Below are 24,201 nucleotides of genomic sequence, written 5' to 3' on the forward strand. Positions count from 1 at the left end.
GCTTATGAGGACACTTGAGAATAAACCACTTTGCTGCCTGGAGTCACAAGAATCTTTACAATCCTTTCAGAAACAGCTGAGACAATCCACAACAGTAACATGGTCACCTTTACCGAGCATTATTCAGATTTGTTAATTGAATGCCGTAGTGGTGGGATTTAACCCCATGTTTGTAGAGCAGCCAAGACCACTGTAATATTAGTCCCTGCCCCCATAATCAACATGATTCAGACATGTTATGAAGTTTCTTTGGTCAGGTGGGATTTGAACCTGGACCCCATGTCTCGGAGGTAGGAATGCTTTCCTGCCAACCAATGCCCATCTCCTGGCAATTCATTGTAGGAACTCATACCCTGAGGAAATATTATACCTACAGACAATCTGTAAATAGAAAACATCGAAAAGCAAGTTGTGCAATGGAAACTTACTGGACAACACTTTAACCAATGTCCAAAAGACTCCCTGAATAGAAGTTTACCTCAACAATTGTAACTTCATTCCTGCTGCCTGATATCTTTAGAAGTTTGCAGTAATCATGCAGTATTCCCTCAGTACTGCAGTATGGTGTCAGTTCAGCATAAACAGGACCTGAATTGATACATTATCAATTCAGGTCCTGTTTATGCTGAACTGACACCATACTGCAGAATGCTATAACTGAGTCATACTGACAGCTTAGGACAGGTTTACTGTCACCTGTGAACACACTGCTATCATTTGCTATATACAGCAAATTGCACTATAAAATGCTGTCACACTAGTCCCTAATCATCAATTAGTGGCTATCTCAAACACATTTTCACTGAGCTCACATGACCAGAAAAGTTCTGCAGCGAAGTATATTGCATAGACTTTCTTAAATCATCGAAGGTGAATGGTTGTGATGGTTAAATCATGACATATTTTATAATGTACAGTATATACAAAATTTGTATTATTTTGTTATATGCCAGGACCTTATTATCAATATAATTGTGATTATATTTATGACTAAAAAAATTTTGGAATTAAATATTTATTGAATGTGACCTACATTCCTAATAATTTACTGCTTTATTTTCACACATTCTCTCCTACTCTTTTCAACTCCATTCTGTGAAGATCATCTCTATCTTTTCGTTTCTCAGTTGAAAACAAAATCTGCATTAGGTTGAAACATACAATGGCTAGAAATTATTTGATTTTCAATGTGGATGCTATCTGGTTAAGTGTATCAGTTCTTTACCGAAATCTTAATAAATATTGTTCTGGAAATCTACAGCATAAACCCTTCTCTTTGGTTACGACTACGATAAGTTTAATAGTTAATTGTTAGGGACAGAGTTCCAGAGTTTTTACTCAGCACCCGTGAAGGAATGGTGACAGCATTCCAAATAAGGATGGTATGTGAGTTGGGAGGATATTTGCGGTTGGTGATGTTTCTGTGCATTTGCTGTGCTTATCCTTCAAGGTAGTAGATGTCATGGGTTTTGAAGATGTTTTTGAAAGAAAAGGACTGAGTCAAACAACCATCTAATTCATTAGGGTCCTTCAGGGGAGGAAATCTGCCATCATTATCTTGTCTGATGTAGTGTGACCCTAGTCCCACAGTGAGGTGTTTGCCACCTAATCTCCCTCTGAAGTGGGTCAACATGATACTTAATTGATCAAACAATGGACTAGTAGGGATTAGAACTATTGACATATTGGAAATGACATTCAAGAGCCAAGTGTAATTTTCTTTTAATGTTGAGAGAGAGAGTGCAAAGTTGATTTACCCCAATGGTACCAGGGCTGAGAGGCTTAAGTTATGCAGGGATACTGGAGAAATTGGGATCGTTCTTCTTTGAGCAGAGAAGATTAGGAGGAGATACAATAGAGATGTTCAAAATCACACAGACACAAATATACAAATAAGTTGCTCTTGTGGAACATGGTACTGTGCCTATCTTCAACAGTGGAGGCCTGGGTTCATGACCCATGTGCTCCGGAGGTGTATAATAACATCTCTGAAGAGGTTAATTAGAAAATATCTACACAAGTGAGGGACAGGAGGACCGAAAAACCTCCTTCTTTGCTGTTCTGCGATTAGACCACTTGGTTCCTCTAGCCTGGGGTGTCATTCAATAAGGTCAGGGCTGATCTGATGACTCCACATTTCTGTCTACTAATAATAACCTTTTGCCTTCTCATCTATAAAGAATGTATCTACCCGTGTTTTTAAAATATCTCCATCAACTTTGGTTCCAAAAGTTCATGACACTCTATGAGAAATAAAGGGAAAAAATGACTAAGTGTCTTAATTGAATAAATAAGAAGAAGCTGTTTCCAAAAGGCAGAAGGGTTACAATATTTAAAAAGGAAAGGTTTGAAGGGATAACAAAGTGTTTGGCTGGATGAACACAGCAGGCCAAGCAGCATCTCAGGAGCACAAAAGCTGACGTTTCGGGCCTCGACCCTTCATCAGAAAAGGGGGATGGGGAGAGGGTTCTGAAATAAATAGGGAGAGAGGGGGAGGAGGACTGAAGATGGATAGAGGAGAAGATAGGTGGAGAGGAGAGTACGGGTGGGGAGGTATGGAGGGGATAGGTCAGTCCGGGGAGGACGGGCGGCTCAAGGGGGCGGGATGAGGTTAGTAGGTGGGAAATGGAGATGCGGCTTGAGGTGGGAGGAAGAACAGGTTAGGCAGGCGGGGACCAGATATGTGCCAAATGCTGGCAAGTAGGACTAGATTAATATGTTGTGGCAGTGCCAGCTTTGGACTGAGGTCAACAAAGTCAGAGGTCACATGATACCAGGTTACAGTCCAACAAATTTATTTGAAATCACAAGCTTTCGGAGGGCTGTGTACATCCCTCCACTTCACCTGATGAAGGAGCAGTACTCCTAAAGCTTGAGATTTCAAATAAACCTGTTGGATTATAACAAGATGTCCTGCAACTTCTGACTTAGTTTAGTTTGGGAACATGTTTGGAGTGGACTAGCTGAACCGAAGGTTCTGTTTCCATGCTGTATGACTCTAGGACTCTAACCAGAAGGGCACAATTTAAGGTAATTAGCAGGGATCAGAATTAAAAGAAACAGTTGTGACTTGCAATCAGTAAGAACTTTCAAAAGGCAACAGGTACATGGAGAGAGAAAAAAAAATGTTCAGGGTATGGGCTCAGACTGGAATAGAAAAACAGTAAGGTTATGCATTGGCCAGGAATTGAACCCAGGCCTCCCACATGGCAGGTGAGCATTCTACCACTGAACCACCAATGCAGCTGTTTAAGTTTAGGCACTGCTGGGATTTGAACCCAGGATCCCCTGTTTACTAGACAGGTGCTTTAACCAACTAAGCCACAGAGCTGCAGAACAGGCAGCCCTCCACTCCAACCCCAACCTCACCATCAAACCTGCAGACAAGGGAGGCACAGTTGTAGTATGGCGCACTGACCTCTACATCACTGAGGCCAAATGCCAACTCTCTGACACCTCCTCCTACCGCCCCCTTGATCATGACCCCACCCCCGAGCACCAAACTGTCATCTCCAATACCATCCATGACTCATCACCTCAAGTGACCTCCCACCCACAGCCTCCAACCTTATTGTTCCCCAACTCCGCACTGCCCGCTTCTATCTCCTTCCCAAAATCCACAAACCCGCCTGCCCTGGCCGACCTATTGTCTCCGCCTGCTCCTGACACACCAAACTCATCTCCACCCACGTGGACTCCATTTTCTTCCCCTTGGTCCAGGAACTCCCCAACTACGTCCGTGACATCACCCACGCCTTCCACCTCCTCCAGGACTTCCAATTCCCTGGTCTCCAACACCTCATTTTCACCATGGAGGTCCAGAAAAAGAAAAGCTCTCTGATGAAGGGTCTAGGCCTGAAACGTCAGCTTTTGTGCTCCAAAGATGCTGCTTGGCCTGCTGTGTTCATCCAGCTTCACACTTCGTTATCTTGGATTCTCCAGCATCTGCAGTTCCCATTATCTGTGGAAAAACAGGAACTTCTCTTTCAAAAACTAGGCAATGGGGCCCATGTGCTGAATAGACAAAACTGTGAATGCTGGAGATCTGAAATAAAAACAAAACATATCGTGTCTGGCAGCATCTGTGGGGAGAGTGAAAAGGGATGTCGAGTTCTTGTCCTGAGTCCAGAAGAAGTCACATTGTTAACAATATGTTAACTTTTGCTCCCATTCTTCAAAAGTTTCTGTTTTTACTTTTTTCAATGTGTTTAGACACACGTGGGACTAGAGCCCAGACCTTCACAACCAGAAGCACTTCCTGTTTTTCAGGTCAATATTGTTTTAAATCAATCAGTGCAAGGGTTACCCAGGGAGGAAGGGGGACTTAAACTCAGGCCTCCTCGCTCAGGTGAAAGAGCACTACCACTCTGGCACAGGAGCCCTCACCCTCCACTTTACTTTTGTGTTTAAAACACCTCTCATCCCCTCAAAGAAACTTCCGGCCACGCGCGCGCGTGCGCGCGCACACAGCGCCGGGAGCGCGACCTCTCTGGCCGGCGGCGTGCGCCCCCCCCCCCCCCTCAGGGGCTGGGGGAGTGCTTTGGTGGGGAAGTGGGGATGGGTTGTCGCTGAGTCCCGCTGTGTGGAGGGCGGCTGTCGCTCCGTTTCCTCGCTCTGCGCCAGGGAGAGAGAGAAGGAGGGAGGGAAGGAAGGAAGGAAAGAAAGAAAGAAAAACAAAACGAAAGTAGCGATTTAAACAAAAGGCAGGCACCATAATCTGGACCGTTTTAAAGGAGAAATCCAACTCAAACTTTTCGCCTTTTTGAAGCAGCCGAAGGGGGGCGGATAGGAAGCGACGATATGACAGCGGGAGAGAGTGAAGCCGGAGTGAGGAGCGAGGAGAAGGTAACAATGTAGCGGCCACCATGGCGGGAGATACTTTGTAACACTTTCTCTCTCACACCGACCCCGGACCTGGGGGAATCCCCAAAATTTAAAAGGCCACAAAGGTTTCATTTGTCAACACTTAGTAAAGTTCTCTCCCTGCACTGAGGGACTCCTGACACTCCCTGCTCCCATCCCAGACTCTGCTCTGAAGGTTCTGAGGAAGGGTCACCGGACCCGAAACGTTAACTCTGTTTTCTCCTCCACAGATGTTGCCAGACCTGCTGAGCTTTTCCAGCAATTTTGTTTTTGTTCCTGCTCTGAAGGAGTCACTGGACTCCAAATGTTAGCTCTGTTTCTCTCTTCACTGATGCTTGTCAGTGTTTCCGCAGCAGTTTCAGTCTTTGTTTCAGATCTTCAGCGTTCTTTGTTTTGTTTAGCTCCTGGCCACCTGTCTGCTCTTTTCATGTTTGTTTTTCATATCACCTTTCTTTGAAATCACCGCTTGTGTTGACACAGTGCCTCCCCACCCCGGGATTGAGAGTTTAGATTTGTTTATTTGCTTGTGAGGTTGAGTTAATGAGTGATCGGAAAGGGTATGGTTGGATCTGAGGGTTTAAACATCTTTCTTCCCCCCCCCCCCCCCCCCCCAGCACTGTGTGAGGAGGAGGAGGCTATTCAGCTCATCACGATCGCTCTGTGGTGTGATCTGCTTTCACCATTTGACTTGGAACTATGTTTTGATCCCTCCAGTGTCGCTGAGTCAAAATCCTGACATTCCCTTCCTAACAGTGCTGTGTGTACCTACACCCCAAGAAATGCAGTGGTCCAAGAAGCTGGCTCATCACCATCTCAAGGGCAATTAGGGATGGACAATAAATATTGTCCTAGCAGGTGATAGCCACATCCTGTGAATTTAAAACTGAATCTCTTGGGGCATAGGTATTTATAACTGAAGTCCATGGTATGTGTATGGAATGAGCTGCCAGGGGAGGTGGTGGAAGCTGGTGCAACATGGGTAGGAAGGATTGAAAGGGATATGGGCCAAATGCTAGCAAATGGGGCTATATTAATTTCAGATGTCTGGTTGGTGTGGACAAGTTCGACTGAAGGGTCTGTTTCCATGCTGGACAGCTCTGTGATCTCTTGCTGGTGTTATGGACAGGTTTAGAAAATAACACAATGAGCACGTGGAAGCTCTGCTCAGTCAATACTCTTATCAGTAGTACTGTGCACTATTTGTTACCTTATTTGGGGAAGGTTGCAAATGTGTTGGAAATTGTTCAGAGAAAGTTTACTCAACCAAACCTGGAATGAATAGGCTGTCTTAGTGAGGAAAGGTTGGACAGTTTAGGCTTGTATCTGCTGGATTTTAGAATAATTAGAGGGGACTTGGTTGATATACGCAAGATCATGATAGCCCTTGTCAAGGAAGATGTGGAGTGGATGTTTCCTTTTTTAGAGACTGAAGAACTAGGTAACAGGTTAGCTCATAAACTGACAACCACCCTACAACAGCTACTAATGAACATGAAGGATCCCATTCCCAAAACCAGCAAAACCGGTATAATATACAAAATACCATGCTACATAGGCCAAACTGAAAGAAAACTGACAATACAGATATATGATCACCAACTAGCCACCAAGAAACACGACCAATTCTCACTTGTCGCATTACACGTGGACAACAAGGGACATGAATTTGACTGGGACAATGCATCCATAATCTCACAAGCCAAACAGAAACACACCAGGGAATTCGTGGAGGCCTGGTATTCCAACTGGAACTCCATCAACAAATATATTGAATTAGACCTTGTGTACCAACTACTGAGGAACAAAACCAGAAGTGTTACCAACACACCAACAAACTGAGGCATATAAATAAGAAGTGGGACAGAACACCAACATTTCACCAGAGGTACACTGATGATGTTACCTAGTAGGGTGATGAAACGTTTACAGCCAAACACACTGGTTCAGTGAGCATGTCTACCCCTCATCCACAACCTGAGGGACAAGTCTTCTCAAAAGTTATTGGGGTCCCTGTTTTAAAATTAAGGGTCACCCATTTAAATCAGACAGTAGGTAAATATTTTGAGGTTCATTAATCTTTAGAACTTTCTTCCTGAAAAGATAGTGTGATGTAGTCATAGAGCTGTACAGCACAGAAACAGATCCTTCAGCCCAGCTCATCCATGCTGACCAGATATCCTAGATAAATCATTTGCCAGCATTTGGGCCTTATCTCTCCAATCCCTTCCTCTTCGTAAAACAATCCAGATGCCTTTTAAATATTGTTGTGATGGTGGATGTTGGGGTCAAAGGTTATTGGGGTAGGTAGCCGTGCAGATTAACCATGATCTTATTAAATGGTGCAGTAGGTTTGAGCAGGCTGAATAACCTACTCTTACTCCTAATTCGTATGTTTGTAAAAGATCATGACTGATCCACCTTCCTATACTGTCTGCATATCTCTTGATTCATTAGAGCCCAAGAATCAATCTGCGTTGAGTTGGTGAAATGGTCTCTTCCTGTGCTGTAAGTCACAATAGTTGATTGTGCCTTTCTGTGTGGACTAGAAAGTTTGAACGATTCACCATCCTTTGTACAAAGAAATTTATCATCTCTGTCCTAAGATGCTGACTCCTTTATAATGAGACATGCTTGAGACACACCATCCAGGGGAACACGCTGGCAGCAGCATACAAAAGCAACCCCTTGGAGGTTAAACTTCCTTTCAAAGAGATCAGTTCTAATTGTTCGGAACCTGTGAGTATTGTCCCATTCCAATCAGTATCTCCACATTGGCAGCCCTTTCATTAAAGGGATTTTAAAGAGAATCTTTGTATGCTTCCCCTGCCAAGATGGGTATATTTTTCCTTGGGTAAAGAGATTAAAACCTTCCTTATTCTACTCCAATTTCCTTGCAATAAAGGTGAACATACTATTTGCATTCCTAACTGCTTGCTGCACCTTTGAGTTGCCTCTCTTACCTGCTCCCCCACTAACTTACCCCGAAAACCCCAACTCCCCAAATGCCCATTTGAAAACTTGAGTTTCTGGCAGGATCTGGGTCAGCTGCAAAGACTCATTGTCTCGCCACAAAACTTGAATACACTCAGACTTCCATTTTTCACTTGAATAACAATTAGCCTGACAGCGTTGAGTCTGATAGAATTCCAGCAGGGAACCTGTACCTTAATTACATGAATAAGGGAGAAAATGAGGAAGTTTGCTAAACGTGCGTAGTGTACAGCATTGCAAATAAGAGGTAGGATGCGAGCTTGTTGTTTCCAGACTCACCCGATCATTCCCTTTGTAACCCCAAGCCCAGCCACATCCCTATGAATTCTGGAAGTGTTTGGGCTATGGCAAATATGAACCAAATACTTCCAATGTGGAGAGAGAATGAGCCAGGACTTATTTGGCTTGCGACCGACAAGGGAGCTGAATCCTATCTGCCAACCTGTTTGAGAGCAGGAAGGGAAGATAGAATAAAGAAACAGGCATTTCTACACCAAAACTTCAATTTGCCCCAGCAATCAGCAAAGCAGAGTTTGAGAGGAATATTAGCAGTGAGTTACAGCTGCCTCTGAAAACTCCCTTTGAAGCTGACAGTGGCCTTTTATGCTATTTTTAGACTAATGTATCATGTGATATCCAAGGTCATTTAAGGTTTGTTTTAAAAGTTTTGTGGATTTTGTCATCACGGGAAAACCAGTGGTCAATCACCTTTAGCTTCCATTTGTTTAAATGTCATGTAATAAAATATCAGTTCTTGTTATCTCTTGGTCTTTTTTCTTCTTGGGTTGACTGTTGAAATTCATGGAATCACCCATGACACTTGTCTCCATAACACAGTCAAATATGTAAACTTTGCACAGTTTGTAATACAATAGCACAATTGTCGTGCTACATATTGCATGCTTGTGCTGTGGAAAACTGCAAATGAATTTAATAGTGAGTAAAGAATACCCCCAGTTCTATTCTTTGATTAGTCTGCTTTCTGTTAGACTAAACTCTTGAGAATGTTCTGCTTTAATCACTGCACTATTGGAAGTCATGACAGCATCTGCCTGGACTCTAGGTTCAGGGGTACCTTTCTAAGTCCCTCCATTTTCTATCCCTCTTTCACCTTTTAAGAGGCTCATTAAAACCCATCACTTGATCATCTTCTGTAGTATCTCATTAAGTGACAGTATCAAATTTTGTTTATAATGTCTCTATGAAGCATTTTAGCGATTTTTGACATTTAAAAGTACTATATAACTATAAAATCTTGTTGACATTGTCCCAAGGAAGGATATGTACCCTGATCAACTGGACTTAGATGGTTAATTTAAGATGCCACATGCAGTCCTGGTTGTGGATGGAATATCAAATCACTGGTAAGTTGGACCTTGGTGCATAGATTCTTGGAGTAGAAGAGCTGTACAGTATGTAAACAGACCCTTTTGTCCAGATGTTCTGAATAAATCTAGTCCCATTTGCCAGCATTTGGCCCACATCCCTCTAGGCTCTTTCTATTCATATACCCATCCAGATGTCTGTTTAATGTTGAAATCATACCAGTCTCCACCACTTTCTCTGGTAGCTCATTCCATACACGCACTACCCTCTGTGTGAAGAAGTTACCCCAGAAGTCACTTTTAAGTCTTCCCCTCTCACTATGCCCTTTAGTTTTAGACTCCCCCCACCCCACCTTCCCCACCACCCACCCCCCCAAACCCTGGGGCAAAAACCTTGACTATTCATCCTATCCATGCCCTTCATGATTATATAAATCTTTATAAGGTCACCATTCATCCTGTGACGCTCCAGGAAATTACCCCCAGCCTATTCAGCCTCTCCGTATAGCTCAAACCCTCCAACCCTGGCAACATCCTTGTAAATCTTTGCTGAATCCTTTCATGTTTCACAACATTCTTCCTATTGGCAGGAAGACCAGAATTGAATGCAGTATTCCAGAAGTGGCCTAACTAATGTCCTGAACAGCTGCAACATGACCTTCCAATACTCAATGCACTGGCCACTAAAGGCAAGCAAACCACACACCTTCTGCACTATCCTATCTACCTAGGATTCCACTTTCAAGGAGCTATGAACTTGCACTCCAAGGTCTCTAACATGAGCTGAGTGGTAGAAAAATTAATCCTTTCTTCCCTAGCGACATTAATGGCCTGATCCTTCTAATACTTTGGAGGGCTACCAATGACCCCTGTGAAAAGGGAACACTAAGTTTGACATTGTTATGGGGATTATAATTACCTGTACTTTTCTTCTTTCTTTACTTTACATCATGTTCCAGTTATTGGAATGTTGTTTGAAATTTAGCACACTGATTGCAGTTAGCGTTAGCGTGCAATAGAATTAAGCTGCTAGTGTTGAGTTATGTTGTAAATAGATTATAGCCCAAAGTTTGATTCCAAGGCAGTAATGTGATCCAGAGGCTTGGAAGATATAACAACTGGAGTGATTGAAAGTGAAGCGATCAACAGCTTATCTGAGTCCCGTTTCAGCACAAGAAATTACTGCAGAAAACATTGACAATACTCAGCAGGTCAGAGGACAATAGGGAAAGATGTACCTTGTGCCATCATGTCAATATATGCTGCAACAGTAATACGTTGCTAATCAATCACAGCAAGCATCTCACCCAATATGGCTTTAAGCAGACACAGAGGTGAAACAAAGGTTCCAAACTTTGTTGAGTATAGGTTCTTTAACTCCAAAACCAGAGTGCACTCAGCAGGCATTAGATCTCAACTTACTCATAAACAATGTAGATTTACTGCAGTCTTTGTAGAGGAGTGTTCAATTAGGCTTTGGTGCCCTTACACTGCATCTCTGAAAGCAGATGAGTGATGGTTGCACTCCATATCATTCATTCATTCATCCATCCTACAGCAAAAGTAGGGATTTGGAACTTGCTGCTTGTCAAACCTGCTTAGAGACCCTGAAAATCAGTGGATCATGTAACGTAGCCTTATGTACCATGGAAGTGATATTCTGATAAGCCATTGTAAGTTGAACATCAAGCCATGAAATATTAATGCTGTTTCTTTTGTGGATGCTGCCTGGCCTGAGTATTTTACTTTGTTTTTAGTTTGATTTCCAGCAACCACAGTTTTTGCATTGGGGCATTTAAAATGATTGATTTATTGAACAGTTACACCTCAATATTGATCAACAAATTCATCATCGATTGTGATTTGATGTTTCCAATTGAGTGAAAACATATAAATCCTATCTAATGTCTCATGTGCAGTGGTAATGTCCCTACCTTTGGACCAGAAGGCCTAGATTCAAGCCCCACCTCTGGATGTGATGGCCATAGAAGTGTGACTTAACATTCAAGACAAGTTGATTAAAAATAAGATGCAAATTTTATTGCAGAGTACTATCAATGTTTGTGGCAAAGTAGTCCCTTTTGTTTGGTAATGAAACAATACAGCATGTATATTTTCAAACTAGGCTTTGGGACCTCTGCGTCTTTCATACTGTGTCCTGGATTGCATTGCTTTTGAATTAAGTATTATCTGTTAGAACACTACGTCTTTGTTTCCTGTGAGCAAGGCTGGGGAAAGTATTTGATAGCATTGAATAGGAGTTCCTGTGTGTAAATGTTTGGAGTTTGCCATTTAGTTCTAGCCTAGATTTGAGGATGTTTGTAAGGAGCCTTCTGTTCAGCTAATAAGCCTATAATCCAGTCTTAAATTTAAAACTTGGAGTATTTTCCAATCTTTTTCCTTTCATCTCCTGGAAGCAGTGATTCATTTGCAGTGTGTGTTCACACGTGCTAGAAGAATAACATTGCTAATTTAACCCCTTTCGCATGCGAGTCTGGATACTGAATGTTAACCAGTTCTTTGAACTTTGAAGTTTGTGTAGGAGAGCAACATTGGCTGGAGTGATTCTGCCCCTAACCTGCCAAAGGGAAATGAGTTTCTCTGGAACTTATTTGAATCGAATTAGCTTTAGAACTATGTTAATTGTCACCTGTGCTCAAGTACAGAAGTACAGGAATAGAGTGAAAAGTTTACAATATTGCCCCCTAATGGTTCCAACTTAGGTACAAAGCATGAGGTACAAGTCTTAGACACAAAATAGAGAAATAAAGAAAAATAAGTTAAATTATCTGACAGTAATTCATTGTATTTGTTAGAAAAATAAATAAAGTTAAAAAGATAAACATTACAGAAAAATAAACATTACATTCTCTATCTTACAGCATTTTAAAAGAAAACCTCTCTGTTTGGTGGCTGACCATCCCACAGGGCCTCTCACAAGAATAAGCATCTTTTTTATACCTCTCATCTATTCTCTACAAAAAAAAAGTTCCTTATTAAATGGTGTGCTTGCTTTTGGTGCAAGGGGGTCTCTTTAGTTCTCCACTTAATCCCTTATTTTTCAAGGAATATGTGGCCTCTTTAATCTCCTTACAAAATGCACTGCATCACCCCAGGAGATGACCATTTAAAAAAATGTCTTTCCGTAATTTGTTTGTGTGCTACCCGATTCCAGGGATCTCTTGTGCCTACGGTAAGAGGAAGTTTAATGTTTGTTCATTTTGGTACCTCTTTGAGCAGCTGTTCTGCAGGTTCTATTTCTGAATCGCACTCCTGTCTAGCAAGCCAGCACATGGCAACTGAGATATTTCTGGAAGTGTTAGATCAGCCAGGTCTGTCCTGTGTGGAAAGTCGGCTGAGTTTTAGCTCTGTTGCTTCCGTGAGCAGTTAAAGCAAGTAATTTATGTCAGATTTGTCCAAATGATTGGCCAACTCAATAGATTTCTGGTCAAAGGTTGGTTTGCATGAATTTTGCATCTCTTAGCTTGAGTGCAAAAGATGATTATTAGGATGGTTCCAATCATTGTTTTGAGCTGGCGCTTAATACAAACTGGCACTCGTGCAGATGTTACATATGGAATCAGTTGCAGGGCTGTCTGACTCAATCGTTCAACTGTGGAGAAAATTTTTCTCCCTCTTTCTTGTGAACCCAGTAATTCTTTGCAGGTTTCTAACCTTCAGATCTTCTTAGAGTGGCCATTCACTGCCCCCTGCTCTAATGCCTTTATAGAAAAGCGAGTTTCCATTTGTTTACATAAAAAAACTCTGAAGTGTTTTCCAGCCAGTGATGTACTTTTCAACTGATCACCTTATGAAAATAGGAACTGCACAGTCAGTTGCGCACAAGCAGATGCTGCAAACAGCAGTGAAAGAATGATCTGTATGATGTTGGTTGAGGGACAAAAGTTGGCTAAGATAGCAGGGAAACAACCCCTGCTCTTATCCAAACTGTCACACACCCAAACTAATGGATGGAGCCTTGTTGCTGTGACTTCTCAGAATGGTGACATTTCTGATGGACTGGGAGTGTCAGCCCAGAGTTTGTGCTGAAGTCTGTGCGACGTGGTGTGAAGACATAAGCTACTGACTCCAATGTGAGAATGCTAGCCACTTAACCAAGGCAGACACAGTGAAGCACATAGTTAAAACTCGTAAGTAAAGACAAACTGCTGTGTGAATGTAAACAGGGGCAGGCTCACTCTCGAGCCAAGTGATTTAGATTAAACAATCTTTACTCCACTAGTCTCTGTATGATGGATCACTAATAAGGCTCTTCATAAAAATAGATTTTGTTTACTCAGGAAAAACCAAGGAAATGAAGACAGAGGAAAAGCCAGTGTACACAGTGGTTTCCTGGCTTAAAAAAACTAGGTCCTTTGTTGCCAGATAATCATTCTTTGTTTGCCAAACATTCTGAGACATTTTAAGATTGTCTTTTCTTCCCTAGAAGTAAAACTTGATTCTGTGTAATTGCTGACATCTTTAGTTAAAGTTCAGTGGTAATGATGATTGTGTAACTATGTTGACCTCAGGAAGTCTATTTTCTAATCAGCCTGTTCAGAGATGTCATTAAACACCTTTGGAACAGATAGGACTTGAACCCAGGCCTCGTGGCTCAGGGATACTACAACTGTACCATAAGAGTTGCAGTAAGTTCTGGTGGCAATTGTAAGTTCCTGGGCTTTCTGAAAGGAGGGCTCCTCTGTCTGCATGGTAGTCAGCTTGGCTTAGTTGGTAGCACTCAGTTTCGGCATTCGAATTCAAGTCCCATGGTTAAACCTGAAGGTCCTCGTATAGTACCTTGCAAATTCTAAACCTCTACCACCTAGAAGGACGAAGGTAAGAAAAGCATGGAAACACAATCACCTGCACATACTCGCCAAATCCTACCAACATCTAACTTGGCACTAGCTCAATATTCTTTCACTGAATTGTCAAAATCCTGGAACACCTTCTCTAATAGCACTGTGGGAATCCTGAAACTCCAAGATCAGCAGCAGTTCAAGAAGGCAGCTCATAACCACTTTCTTCAGGGCGATCATGGATGAGCGACAATGGCTGTCTAAGTAGCAAAGCCCACATTCTGTAAATGAATAGAAAAGAGAGACTTGTTTTAATGTAAGCAGTTGTCATGACCTTGGTTCCAACCAATGAAGTTCTTTTTGAAGTGTAGTCACACAATTCTTAAATGCAGCAAGCTCGTAGAAATTAGGCACTGACCAATAATCGCTCTCTGGTGATAATCTGGGCTGATTGCGAGTACTAAACTGATGGATTGCTCTGCCTTGAAGGTAACATCCTTTGCTTGAGATGTTAAACTGACATCCTCTGACTGGTTACTCTGGTTGAGAAGAACACAGCAGAGAGCCTGTGGTTCATGTTGGAAAGGCTTTGAGGAACACTTGGAGCTTTCAGACCAATATTCATTGTTGAGGAGATGTTGCGGCCTGTTGATTGCCTGCATTTACTCATTTGACAATTCTTGTATGTCAAAGTCATTCATGGTGTGCACATTCTGGGATGATGGTGAGTTCAGTATCTGTAAGCTGGGAGGGAGGGGAGACAAGTGCCTCCAAACTGCTGCAACACTTGTTTCTTTTCATGGCTTAATTTGTTGAGCTAGACCCAAGAAGTAAATAAAGACATTTTACAAGTATTTAATTCACATTGGAACTCCTTTTCCCCAAATCTGTACTGTTCTATGTCATTATGAATATTGCACAATACAGCTTTAAAACACTTGTAATTTTTGATTTGGAAACAATGGACTAAATTATATATTTAGAACTTTTCAGGCCAACAAATGCCCAGTCAAACTCATGGAATAGAGTGCTCTGTCTTTGGGAAATTTCAAATTGAAAATATGAGGTGTTGACTTAATGAGTGTTGTAGTGGAGTGAAGGGTGTAGGGAATGGTGGGGCGGTGTGGTTTGTGTGTGTTGCTATCAAGTGTTGTAATTAGCCTATTTCAGAGAGTGACAGCACAGGTTGCCCTTCATCTTCTGTTGCATCTGTGTAATACAGTCATTCTGAGAAGGGAGTGGGAGTAACCTGTTCAGTGACTTCACCCACATCATGATGTTGAACATCTGTGCATGGAACAAGATGCCAGAGGAAGTGGTGGAGGTGGGTACAGTTACAGAATTTCAAAGGCATTTGGATGGGTGTGGGGATGAGTAGAAAGAGTATGGAGAGAGATATGAGCCAACTGCTAGCAAATGAGACTGGTTCAGATTGGGATGTTTGATCAGTGCAGATGAATTGGACTGAAGGGTCTTGAAAACAAAAAAATGCTGGAGATCAGAGTGGGTCTATATGACTCTTCCTCAGCTGACATGAAATGCAGTGGAGGCAGCATTGATGTAACGGTTGGGCTGGAGTTCTGCAGGAGAAAGGGTATTGACAGAATAGATTAAGTGATTGGATTGTTCTGCCCTTTTGTAAGTGATTGGATTGTTCTGCCATTCTGATCACTTAATCTACTCTGTCAATACCCTTTCACCCCCACTATTGCATAAATGCTGTTCCCGTTCACACTTGTGTTGAAGAGTCATTTAGACTCAAAATGTTAGCTTGCTGTCTCTCCGTGGATGCTTCCTGACCCGCTGTGATCTCCATCATTTTTTGTTTTTAGTAAGCCAGAGACTTTACTTCCTGATGTGAGCCAATGGAAACTGTTAAAATTATCAAGGAGTTTGATAGGGTGGACAGAGAAAAAAATGTTTCTGTACAGTATGACTCTATAACTGAAGCTGAGGTGAAATGTACTAGGAAATGCAGAGTTAGATTAACAGTGTCCAACCCTGTTAAATTCCTGAGAGTAGTGTAATATTATAAGAACTGAATAATGTGGTTTAAGCTTTCAGATGAGCATACAGGACCGCTTCACATTGTTAAATTACTCTCAAAGTGTGGATGTTAATTGGTCGTTTGAAGGATCCTTGTTTAATTTTTTTGTAACCTCCCGCAGCCGTACGATACTCTGAGATCTCTGTGTTCCTCCAGTTCTAATCTACATGAGCATCACTAATTTTCTTTGTTCGTATTGACAGTCCTGTTTCAGTCGCCAAAAGGCCCATGATCTGGATTCCCAGTCTAATCCTGTCAGTCTTTTTCCCTCTCCACTGTCCTTTTTAAGATATCCCTCAAACTGCTCCCTCTTTGACTAAGATTTTGGTCACCTGTCCTGTGTGGCTCTCTGTCAAATTTCGTTCAGAAATGCTTCTGTGAAGTTCCTTCTTCATTCCCATGTTAGAAGATGTGAAAAGGTTTTTGAGTGTAGACAGATGCATATGCTTGCGACAACAATACAATGAAACAGTGTTCATTATTTTTGTTTGAAGAATTGGTTAGAAGAGCAATTGTGGTTGGAGACTGTTAGCATTTGTCTGAACAGGCATCCAGGACTTTAGCATTTTTTGTACTGCTGCAGCGTACCTGTACTGTTAATTATAAAGACCCGTTCCCTGACGCATGTAAGAGTTTCTCACTAAAAGAGTTTACAAAAATAGTTTTGAGCCATTAATGTTGATCACTGTATGTCATAGCTGTCAGCCCATTGAGTACGTCCATTTAGAGTCGCCTTTCCAAATTGGGAAATCTTGCCAGAGACTGGTTTAATGTTGTTATTGCTGAAGTTATTTATGGTCTGGTAGTAATATCTTCTCCCATTCATGTTATCTGTTGTTGTAGCGCAATGGAAAATATCTGTATAGGATAACATTGCAGATTGTTAGACTGTCACACAGTCTTTTCCTGCCCTATGGCAATTGTAATTGCCCTGTTTGTAGCAATATTGTTATTAATTGTAACATTCTTTAAATGAAATAATGTTTTTGAAGGGTGACAATAGTGTAATTGATACGTTGCAAGACTAGTAAGCCAGAGAGGAGCAAATTACTGCCGATGCTGGAAACTACTGAAAACAAAAAAATGCTGGAGATCAGAGTGGGTCTATATGACTCTTCCTCAGCTGACATGAAATGCGGTGGAGGCAGCATTGATGTAACGGTTGGGCTGGAGTTCTGCAGGAGAAAGGGTATTGACAGAATAGATTAAGTGATTGGATTGTTCTGCCATTCTGATCACTTAATCTACTCTGTCAATATCCTTTCACCCCCACTATTGCATAAATGCTGTTCCCGTTCACACTTGTGTTGAAGAGTCATTTAGACTCAAAATGTTAGCTTGCTGTCTCTCCGTGGATGCTTCCTGACCCGCTGTGATCTCCATCATTTTTTGTTTTTAGTAAGCCAGAGACTTTACTTCCTGATGTGAGCCAATGGAAACTGTTAAAATTATCAAGGAGTTTGATAGGGTGGACAGAGAAAAAAATGTTTCTACTTTGGGAAGCCTAAAACAAAGGGATGTAATACATGAGAATCTCTAGTAAATCCAATAACAACAGCGTGAATGGCCAGTCTGTGGATATCTGTGGTAATCCTGCAGTAGGAGGACTCACTGAAAATGATGAAATCAGTTGTAGCTTGAACGTAGACAAATAGGGAGGACTTAAATATTAGCATTGTACCCCAACATGAATCAGAACCTCCAGAAAGAGTAGAGGAGTCACACTGGCAGAGTAAAAACTGAAAGAACTGTGGATGCTGTCAATCAGAAACAAAAACAGAAATTACTGGTAAAGTTCAGCAGGTCTGGCAGCATCTGTGAAAACAAATCAGAACTAACACTTCCGGTCCAGTGGCCCTTCCTCAGTTCTGGAAATCACTTCATCTGATGAAGGAGCAGCACTTCGAAAGCTTGTGATTTCAAATAAACCTTTTGGACTATAACCTGGTGTCGTGTGACTTCTGACCTTGTCCACCCCAGTCCAACACCGGCACCTCCATATCATGGCCACCACAATAACAAGTAGATACTAGATGAACTGCCAGTACTTAAAATTGGCAAGATATCAGGCCCGGTTGAAATGCTTTGGTGGGTGTTGGAAGAAGTGAGAACGCCTCTGCAATATTCAGTCAGTCTTCCTTGATTCAGTTGTTGCCAAAGCACTGGAGAATTTCAGCCATTTCTCACTTGTTCAAGGAAGTATATGAGGATAAGCCTAGCGTGTGTAGCTCAGTAATATTAACTCCAATGGTAGGATAACCTTTGGAAACACGATATGGCCTACAATTAATAGTCACATGGACAAATGTGGGTTAATTAGGGAGTTTGGAATATTTTCCTTGGAGAGGAGAGGGCCAGCATGGATTTCTGAAAAGAAAATGTTTCATGAACGTGCTGAAGTGAATTTGTCGAGGTGACTGGTAAGGCTGATGAGAGTAATGCTGTTGGTATAGTGTACGTGGAGTTCCAAAAGGCATTTGCTACACTGCATTGCAACAGACTGATGAACTGAGTTAGTGCTCATGGAATAAAAGGGACAATAGCAAGCAGGCTGATCAGTAGAAAATAGTTAGTGGGTATTTTTCAGGCTGGAGAAAGGTTTATATTGGAATTACTCAGGGTTGCTATTGGGACCCTAACTTTTCCTGATGATATGAGATACATAGACATTGGTGTACGGGGCAAGTTGTGGATGATGTTAAACTTGGAAACATTGAAAACCATAAGGAACGCAGTGTAGAACTTCAAAGGAACATTGACAAGTCAATAGACCAGGTAAATAGGTGTTGACGTTGGTTGGCTCACTGAGCTGGTTTGTTATTCTGCGGATGTTTCGTTACCATGCTTGGTAACATCCTCAGTGCAGCCTCTGATGAAGCATCGGTGTGTTTTCCCACCTGGTTTTTAAACTCTGGGGTCCGTTGCGATGGATTGCATCACTTCCGGGTTTCCTTTGTAGTGGAATGTATGTGGGGTCGAATTCAATGTGTTTGTTAATAGCCTGCTTCGTGGAGTGCCATGCTTCCAAGAATTCTCATGCTTGTCTCTGCCTAGCCTGTCCCAGGATCTTGGTACAAAAACAAAGTTGATGGAAAAGCTTAGCAGGTCTGGCAGCATCTGTGGAGGAGAAAACAGAGTTAACATTTCGGGTCTGGTGACCCTTCCTCAGAACTTGGTGTTCTTGGATCTTGGTGTTGTCCCAGTCGAAGTGGTGGTTCTCCTTGTCCATGTACATTGAGATGAATGAGTATTGGTCCTGCCTTCTTGTAGCCAGTTGGTGTTCATGTGCTCTTGTTGTTAGTTTCCTTCCTGTATGTCCAATGTAGTGTTTCTCGACAAACCAGCTTGGTAAGCCAACCAACCTCGACACCCACAACCCAAGCTACAGATCTACTTTAAAGCTTCAGGTAAATAGGTTACGAACGAAGTTCAATGCCAAAACATGTTGTGATACATTTTTATAGAAAGAATGTGGGGAAACAGCACAAAATAAAGGGAACTACTTTATGCAGGAGCAGAGAGACCTGGATGTGATGACATAAGTCTTTAAAGATAGCAGTTAATAAATAAACAATAACCAGGCTTTATTAATTGGGGTACAGAATACGAGAGCACAGAAGTATTGCTGAACTTGTACAAGTCACTAGCAAGAGATTAGTTAAGTATTTTATATAGTTTCAAGCGCCACACTTGTTCAGGAATATCATTGCATTGGAGAGATTGCAGAATAGGTTTACAAAGACGGTTCCAGGGATGGAAAACTCCTTTCATGGGGATTGGTCAAACAAGTTTGGAGTATTTTCCTTGGCGAGGAGAGTGATAAGAGGAAATTTGACAGAAATCTTCAAAGTCATGAAAGGCCTAGACAGAGAAGATAGGGATACTCTGCTCGCGCTCTGAAAAGGATTAAGAACGAGATGGTGCAGATTTAAAGTAATTTGCAAAGAAGCGAATGTGATGTGAGAAGACACATTTTCACACAGTGAATAGTTAGGGTCTGGACTCACTGCCTGGCAGTATGGTGGAGGCAGTTTATTTGGGTCATTTGGAGTGGGGGTGGGGAGGGCAAGCAGTGAGCATTAGATGATTATTTGAATAGAGGCAATGCACAAGAGTATCATTCTCCCTGTAATAAGTAACAATGCCCGTTTGGAGAACCAGTACAGACAGAATAGCTGAATATCCTCCTCCTGCACTGTAACAGCAATGAGTAAAACAGTAAAATATGAAGTCGGTATTTTGTTCTTCACGTGAAAAGTATGCTGAACAGTTCCTCACGATGTGTCATGTGAGAAGTGGAATGGAATTTGTGACCCTTCTGAAAATAAATCTGTTGCTATGCCAATACAAGCATTAGTTCCATATATGTCTGACAGTGCATGCCCTAGCTCCTGAGAAGTAGTAAACACATTCTGCATTCACACTGGAAGCCCTGCTTTTCTTAGTTTCTGATGCACTCCCCTTGCAATTTTTCAGGAGGGGTCCTGTTTCATGTCTGTTGTAAAGGTCATGTAGCACTTGGTTAGGAATTGCTGTTTTGCTGTTTGTTATGACTGTCTTCTTGGAGATTGCATTGAGAGAAAGTCTTACCTGATTGAACTGATATAATGTAGTTTGTTTTGAACTTTGCTGCCTCCCCACTCTGGTGTAAGTCTCTACCTTTGGGACTTTTGGTCCGTCTTAAGGAAAATCTTTAACTGTTTGTGCAAACTTGAATTTGAAGTTTACAATAAAACTTCAAGATTTAGCATCTGACTTCAGCCTAGACAAGATTCCTTACCAAGAGATTATAAGAACTGCCGATGCTTAAGTCAGAGATAACAGTGTGGAGCTGGAGGAACACAGCAGGCCTGGCAGTGTAGGAGCAGCAGGAAAACTGACATTTCAGGTTGGGACCCTTCCTCAGAAAGAAGCGTTCCGACATGAAGCGTTGGCTTTCCTGTTCCTCTGATGCTGCCTGGCCCACTGTTTTCCTCCAACTCCACACAATGTTACCTAAGGTTCCTTACCCAGCAGCCAAACTTAGTTATTAGTTTGTTTTTACTCAGAGAGGGAAAAATGCATCCACTGAGTCCTCTAAAATAATCAACTCCAATTCTTTCTTCACCTCTTACATGTACCAGAAAATTGTAGCCTTAAACACTCTTGAATCTTGCTGTACCTAAATATATCTCAAAATCGAATAAAATAACGTTCAGTGAATTTTCCAGCTTTTTTTTTCCACCCTCAAGACCACAGGTACAGAAATGGATTGAAGGCTGTGTTCTGGTGTGAATGAAGCTCAAATCGTTCTGTGAAGAGGATCCCTTGTGAATGTTGGTGCACTCATAGGGATTGCTATCTATTCACATTCTCCTGAAGGCCCCATGCAAATAGTGTCTCCTTACTAGGAATCCCCATTAAATGTTAACACTTCCCCAGGGATCCTCCTAGTTATTGACAGTACCAGACAGCTTGTACTACGTTCACTTTGATTATTCAAAACAAGCGTGTGTAATTATACCCAAATCTCTTTGCTGTTGACAGAGATCTACAGAATTAATAGTTAATCAATAGAAACAGATAAAGAAAGAAATCCTGCAACATAAATTGTGATGCTACAAACCAGGCAATAATCTGATGACCTCAGATGGTCACAGATTAACTGTTGAACTCTTCCCCAGTTCATAGGCTCGATTTCAGAATATATCAGGTACGATCTGAATGATTGGAGAATTCAGTACCAAAGTGAAAACTTGGGTAAATACAAAATGCCTGAAACAACCTAAACTGCTTTTCCAGTGCAAAGTACTCTTGACTTGTAATTTCTATTCTCATGGAAATGCAGCAGCCAATTTGCACAGGGCAAGATCCCACAAAAGTTAATGTATAATAATGAGATAAACTATATTTCATTATTCGCTCAATGGGAGATACTGGCCATCTTTTAATAAGCGTGGTCATATCTTTACATTAAAAACGCATCATAATTAAACTTGCAGTGAATGGCGATAAAATTGACTACACTGTGCAAGGCGTCTGTTCTTTCAAGACAATTTTCCAACGACAATTTTCTTCCCACTCTCTTTCCTATTTCTTTATTCATTCACCTATGGCTTCTAGTTTTGGATTCCCCCACACCAGGGAAAAGACCTTGTTTATTCACCTTATCTATGCCCCTTGAGATTTTATAAATCTCTATAAGGTCACCCCTCAACCTCTGATGCTCCAGGGATAATAGCCCCAGCCTATTCAGCATCTCCCTATAGCTCAAACCCTCTAACCCTGGCAACATCCTTGTAAATCTTTTCTAGCCCCCTTTCTAGATTGATGTCAAGGGGTGCCACTCTTGCCTCCCCTCTTGCATTCGGCCCTTCTGTCCATGTTTTGCAGTAAGTCTGTAATGAGGTGAGGAGCTGAGTGACCTGGCGGAACCCAAACTGGGCATTATTGAGTAGGTTGTTACTGAGCACGTGCTGCTTGATGACAGTGTTGGCGACACCTTCCATCACTTTACTGATGATTGAGATCGAAATGATGATGGCATGATATTTGTCAGGTTAGGTATGATCTGCTTTGTGTGATCAAGACAATGGGCCATTACCTGCACAATTTTCTACATTGTTGGGGAGATGCCAGTGTTGTAACTATACGGGAACAGCTTGGCTAGGGTATCAGCAAGTTCTAGAGCATACGTCTTCAGTATTGCTGTTGAAATGTTTTACTAGCCTCTAGTGTTTGCTGTATAGAGTGTCTCCAACCATTTCTTGACATTGTGTGGAGTGAATTAAATTGACTGAAAACTGATATCTGTTAATCTGGACCCACTGGAGGAGTGCAGAATAATCATCCACACAGTACTTCTGGCTAAAGATTACCGTGAATGCTTTAGCCTTATCTTTTGCCTTGCTGTGTTGGGTTCTTCCGTCATTGAGGATGGGGACAAAAACAGAAGTTGCTGGGAAAGCTCAGCAGGTCTGGCAGCATCTATGAAGAGAAATCAAAGTAAACGTTTTGGGTCCGGTGACCCTTCTTCAGAACAGTTCTGAGGAAGAGTCACTGGAGCCGAAACATTAACTCTGCTTTCCCTTCACAGATGCTGCTTGACCTGCTGAGCTTTTCCAGCAACTTTTGTTTTTGTTTCTGATTGACAGCACCTTCAGTTCTTTCAGTTTCTATTGAGCATGGGATATCTGTGAAGCCACCTCCTCCAGTAAATTGTTCAAATGTCCACCACTATCCACGACTGGCTATAGCAGGACTGCAGAACTTGGATCTGAGCCATTGGTTGTAGGATCACCTAGCTCTTTCTATCACTTAGCTTGACCTGTTTGGTGTGAAAGTAGTCCTGTCTGGTAGCTTCGCCATGTTGGCATTTCATTTTTAGATATGCCCAGTTTTCCACCTGGCATCCCCTCCTGCACTCTCCACTGAACCAGGGTGATCCCCTGATAATTGTTAAGTGGTGGGTCTACTGGGCCATGAGGTTGCAGATTGTGCTTGAATACAGGTCTGCTGCTGTTGATTGCCCACAGTGCTTCATGGGTACCCAGTCTTGATGTGTTAGATCTGTTTGAAGTCTGACCCATTTAGCAAAGTGATAGTGCCACACAAAAGGAGATGATGGCCTCATGGTATTATTGCTGGACTGTTAATCCAGAAACCCAGGTAATATTCTGGGCACATGGCTACAAATCTCACCAAGGCAGATGGTGGAATTCGAAATCAACAAGTATCTGGAATCAAGAATCTAATGATGACCATGAATCCATTGTTAATTGTCAGAAAAAGAAACATTTTTTGTTCTATTCATTTTTTGGGGTGTGGGTGTTGCTGGCTGGCCAGCATTTCTTGCCCATCCCTAGTTGCCCTTGAGAAGGTGGTGGTGAGCTGCCTTCTTGAACTGCTGCAGTCCTCCTGCTGTGGGTTGACCTACAATGCTATTAAGGAGGGAATTCCAGGATTTTGACCCAGGGACACTGAAGGAATAGCGATTATATTTCCAAGTCAAGGTGGTGAGTGACTTGGAGGGGAACTTGGAGGGTGCTTTCTCATGTATCTGCTGTCCCTTGTCCTTCTAGCTGGAAGTGATCGTGGATTTGGAAGGTGCTATTTGAGGATCTTTGGTGAATTTCTGCAGTGCATCTTGTAGATAATACACACTGCTGTTACTGAGCGTCGGTGGTGGAGGGAG

General features: G+C 42.0%; 1 protein-coding gene and 2 non-coding genes across 10 annotated transcripts in view; 1 reads left to right on the forward strand and 2 right to left on the reverse strand.

Moving 5' to 3' along the window:
• Nucleotides 1-3,172: 3,172 nt before the first annotated feature.
• trnag-gcc (transfer RNA glycine (anticodon GCC)) lies at nucleotides 3,173-3,243 on the reverse strand. Its single transcript has one exon. It is a non-coding gene; the product is annotated as a tRNA-Gly (tRNA).
• A 14-nt stretch (nucleotides 3,244-3,257) lies between these two features.
• Nucleotides 3,258-3,331, reverse strand: trnat-agu (transfer RNA threonine (anticodon AGU)). Its single transcript has one exon. It is a non-coding gene; the product is annotated as a tRNA-Thr (tRNA).
• Nucleotides 3,332-4,503: 1,172 nt separating this feature from the next.
• Nucleotides 4,504-24,201, forward strand: part of usp28 (ubiquitin specific peptidase 28) — an 88,454-nt gene continuing 68,756 nt past the window's right edge. For 5 of the 8 annotated variants that reach the window (XM_048561987.2, XM_048561989.2, XM_048561990.2 and 2 more), the window contains exon 1: nucleotides 4,507-4,845. In XM_048561987.2, the coding sequence (XP_048417944.1) occupies nucleotides 4,801-4,845 (45 nt within the window). In that variant the 5' untranslated portion in view covers nucleotides 4,507-4,800. Of the gene's footprint in view, nucleotides 4,846-24,201 lie in introns of all 8 variants that reach the window. The other 3 variants (XR_007250523.2, XM_059639079.1, XM_048561994.2) reach the window with 2 other exon arrangements.

The sequence above is a fragment of the Stegostoma tigrinum genome, chromosome 32 (assembly GCF_030684315.1).
Source record: "Stegostoma tigrinum isolate sSteTig4 chromosome 32, sSteTig4.hap1, whole genome shotgun sequence".
NCBI lineage: Eukaryota > Metazoa > Chordata > Chondrichthyes > Orectolobiformes > Stegostomatidae > Stegostoma > Stegostoma tigrinum.